The 2677-nt window shown below is 35.6% G+C and overlaps 1 protein-coding gene across 1 annotated transcript in view; it reads left to right on the top strand.

Annotated features, from left to right (window-relative positions):
- Nucleotides 1-2161: 2161 nt before the first annotated feature.
- LOC105624030 (THAP domain-containing protein 1 A-like) overlaps nucleotides 2162-2677 on the top strand; it is a 2039-nt gene continuing 1523 nt past the window's right edge. Inside the window, exon 1 of the mRNA XM_012205397.1 lies at nucleotides 2162-2303. Within this exon, the coding sequence (XP_012060787.1) occupies nucleotides 2162-2303 (142 nt within the window). The remainder of the gene's footprint in view (nucleotides 2304-2677) is intronic.

Raw genomic sequence — 2677 nt, 5'->3', positions numbered from 1 at the left:
AATCAATTTTCGATTTCTGCGAAAAAAGTGAACCGGTGACTTGCCAAACCGTGCTGTATCCTTTGGAACAACCAGTAATTAGAAGGAGCAATGTCCGGAGAATACGGTGGGTGTAGTAAAACATCCCATTTGAGCGTTTCCAAATATTTTTTTACGACTTTAGCGACATGAGGCCGAGCATTGTCATGAAGAATAATAATTGTTTTTTATCACGTCTTTATCATGTCTTTGCTCGTATTCCGGCCGTTTTTCTCGCAATGCACGGCTCAAACGAATCAATTGTAGCCGATCGCCCATAATGGAATCGTCAGGTTTCAGCAGCTCATAGTGAATAAGACCCTTTTGGTTTCATCAGATACAGAGCATGATCTTCGAACCATGAATGTTCGGCCGTGATGTTGATGTTAAGGTCGATGGCAACGATTGACCGGGTTTAGCGTAATATTTTTTCTTCTTGGGGTAGAATATCCACTTCTCCAGTCACAATCCGATGCAAAAAATCTTTCTCTATTGTCTTCGAATCAGTTCGCAAGTGAAAAATCGCCTTTCAACGTCTCTCGGTTTCAGTTCATAAGGCACCCAATTTCCTTGTTTTTGAATCATTCTCATGGCTCTCGATCGTACAGAAATGGCTTGTTGAGTTACCCCCAATGATTCTGCAAGCTTCTCTTGCGTTTGACTCTGATCAGCTTTGCGTAATGCCTCTTATTCTTTGTCTTCGAATTTTTTTGGCTGTCCAGAGCGAGGTTTATTTTCAACGCTGAAATCTCCATCCTTGAAACGTTGAAACCATTCCCTATATGATTTATAAGTTGGAGCAGTGTCACCACAAACTTTGACAAGCATTCGATGGGCTTCAGCCGCACTTTTCTTCCAATTAAAGCAGAAAATCAAAACCTCCCGTAAATGCTGCTTGGTTAACACAAAATTCGACATTTCAAACACAATAAAAATCACGGTTTTTGTATGAAACTCAAAGCGGTATATAAACTGAATATTATTAGCAGATGTTTAACCTCTCTGAAACCGCCAAAATCAGCTATCACTATGAACCATTCACAACAGCTGGAGCCATCTTTAGGGAAACGGACTGAACTAATTTGTACTCCCAATAAATACAAAGCTATAAAGTTTTCAATAACTTAAAAGCCTATAACAATCGTAACAATCATAATCTTCTCAGCGGCAGAATAGTAAGGAGTGAAGAAAGGAATAAAAATGGCGGATATGCGAAAACTCACATTTATAGTGCCTTAGTTTAACCCTAACTTTGAGCTAAACAATTCACCAGTGAAGAAAGGCGATGAAATGAGGAACGACGGCAGTATATGATTGTAAAAAGAAAGTATTTATAGTCAGACCTTGTACTTAAGGCTTCCTTAAATTTATCTTTAGATGCTCAGCAGCCAATGAAATAATAATAGAGATCTAAAGATAAATTTAAGGAAGCCTTAAATATAAGGCCTGACTATACAGGCATAAGTCATTCCTTCCAAATTTCGAATTTCGATTGGTCGATTCCCTTATGCACTATGCATTATACGTTATGTAAATCTGTCCTGCGGCCATAACACATCGGTTCACACCGACTCCCCTTGCTTTTCGCACGGATGGTTTAGTGGCACTCGGTGTGTCTCTCTCGACATTTCCGAACAATCTCACACTAGTGCACACCGAGTATTTCCGAACGACTAATGTGTATTACCACATATTAGTGGCACACCAGTGAGTATTTCCGAAAGCAGTTCTAATTCAGCTAGCAATCTAGCAGAAAAACAAGCATCGTATGTCGCTGACTTTATAGAAATCGTGCTCCTTTGCAAGAGGGAGAAGAGATAGGGGTGAGAATAAGGGGTGAAAGTTGCTTCGCATGGAGAGTTCCATGTGGAAGAATACAATTATAGACCTTTTGTTTCTGACAGATTTCCTAATCTTAATATCAACTTTAATGTCGCTTAATATCTCTTTTCGCGGGGCAGATTGATACTTTTTTCTGCCAGATTCTTTCATTTCAAGCAAAAACACATCGAATGAGCTGAATTTTATTGATTTTTGAGGTGGGATAACTAAACTATAATTACTGCATATACATGTGCACGTGAGAAGTATATAAATTTTGCAGTTTCTTTTTGTATATAATTATATATTTTTTTTAAGCACCATGCCAAGCTGTTACATCAAAAATTGTACGAATCGTGTACGGATAAATGATATAAAATTTTTTAAATTGCCGAAAGAACCTGTTGTTCGCCAGCAATGGCTGAAGGCCTGCGGAAAAAATGAAGGAGAATTACCTAAATCTGGTAAATTATTAAAATTTATATTAATATTTATTATCGTGTAATTGTATTTTATATTATTTTGATAGACTAATAAATATACTATAAAATATAAATTTAATCTAAAGGACCAATAAGCCTCATAGAATGTTAAAACACTAGTTTGTTTCAAATCGATTTACAATTCCAATTTAATAAGAAAGAAGTAATAAAAAGAAATCTCTAGAATTATATAAACAATCTTTTAAACATTGATTATACTTAATGTGACAATTGATATCACATTAGGAAATTAAACTAAATTATAATCTCAAAAACATATAAAAATTCTTACACGTTTATAAGTCGGCAATGTAATTTATAAATTTGGATAACTATATATATATATATATATATAT

This window comes from Atta cephalotes (assembly GCF_000143395.1).
Source record: "Atta cephalotes unplaced genomic scaffold scaffold00071, whole genome shotgun sequence".
NCBI classification, from domain to species: Eukaryota; Metazoa; Arthropoda; class Insecta; order Hymenoptera; family Formicidae; genus Atta; species Atta cephalotes.
Note: the sequence above shows the minus strand (reverse complement) of the source record. Positions and strands in the feature narration are given on the sequence as shown.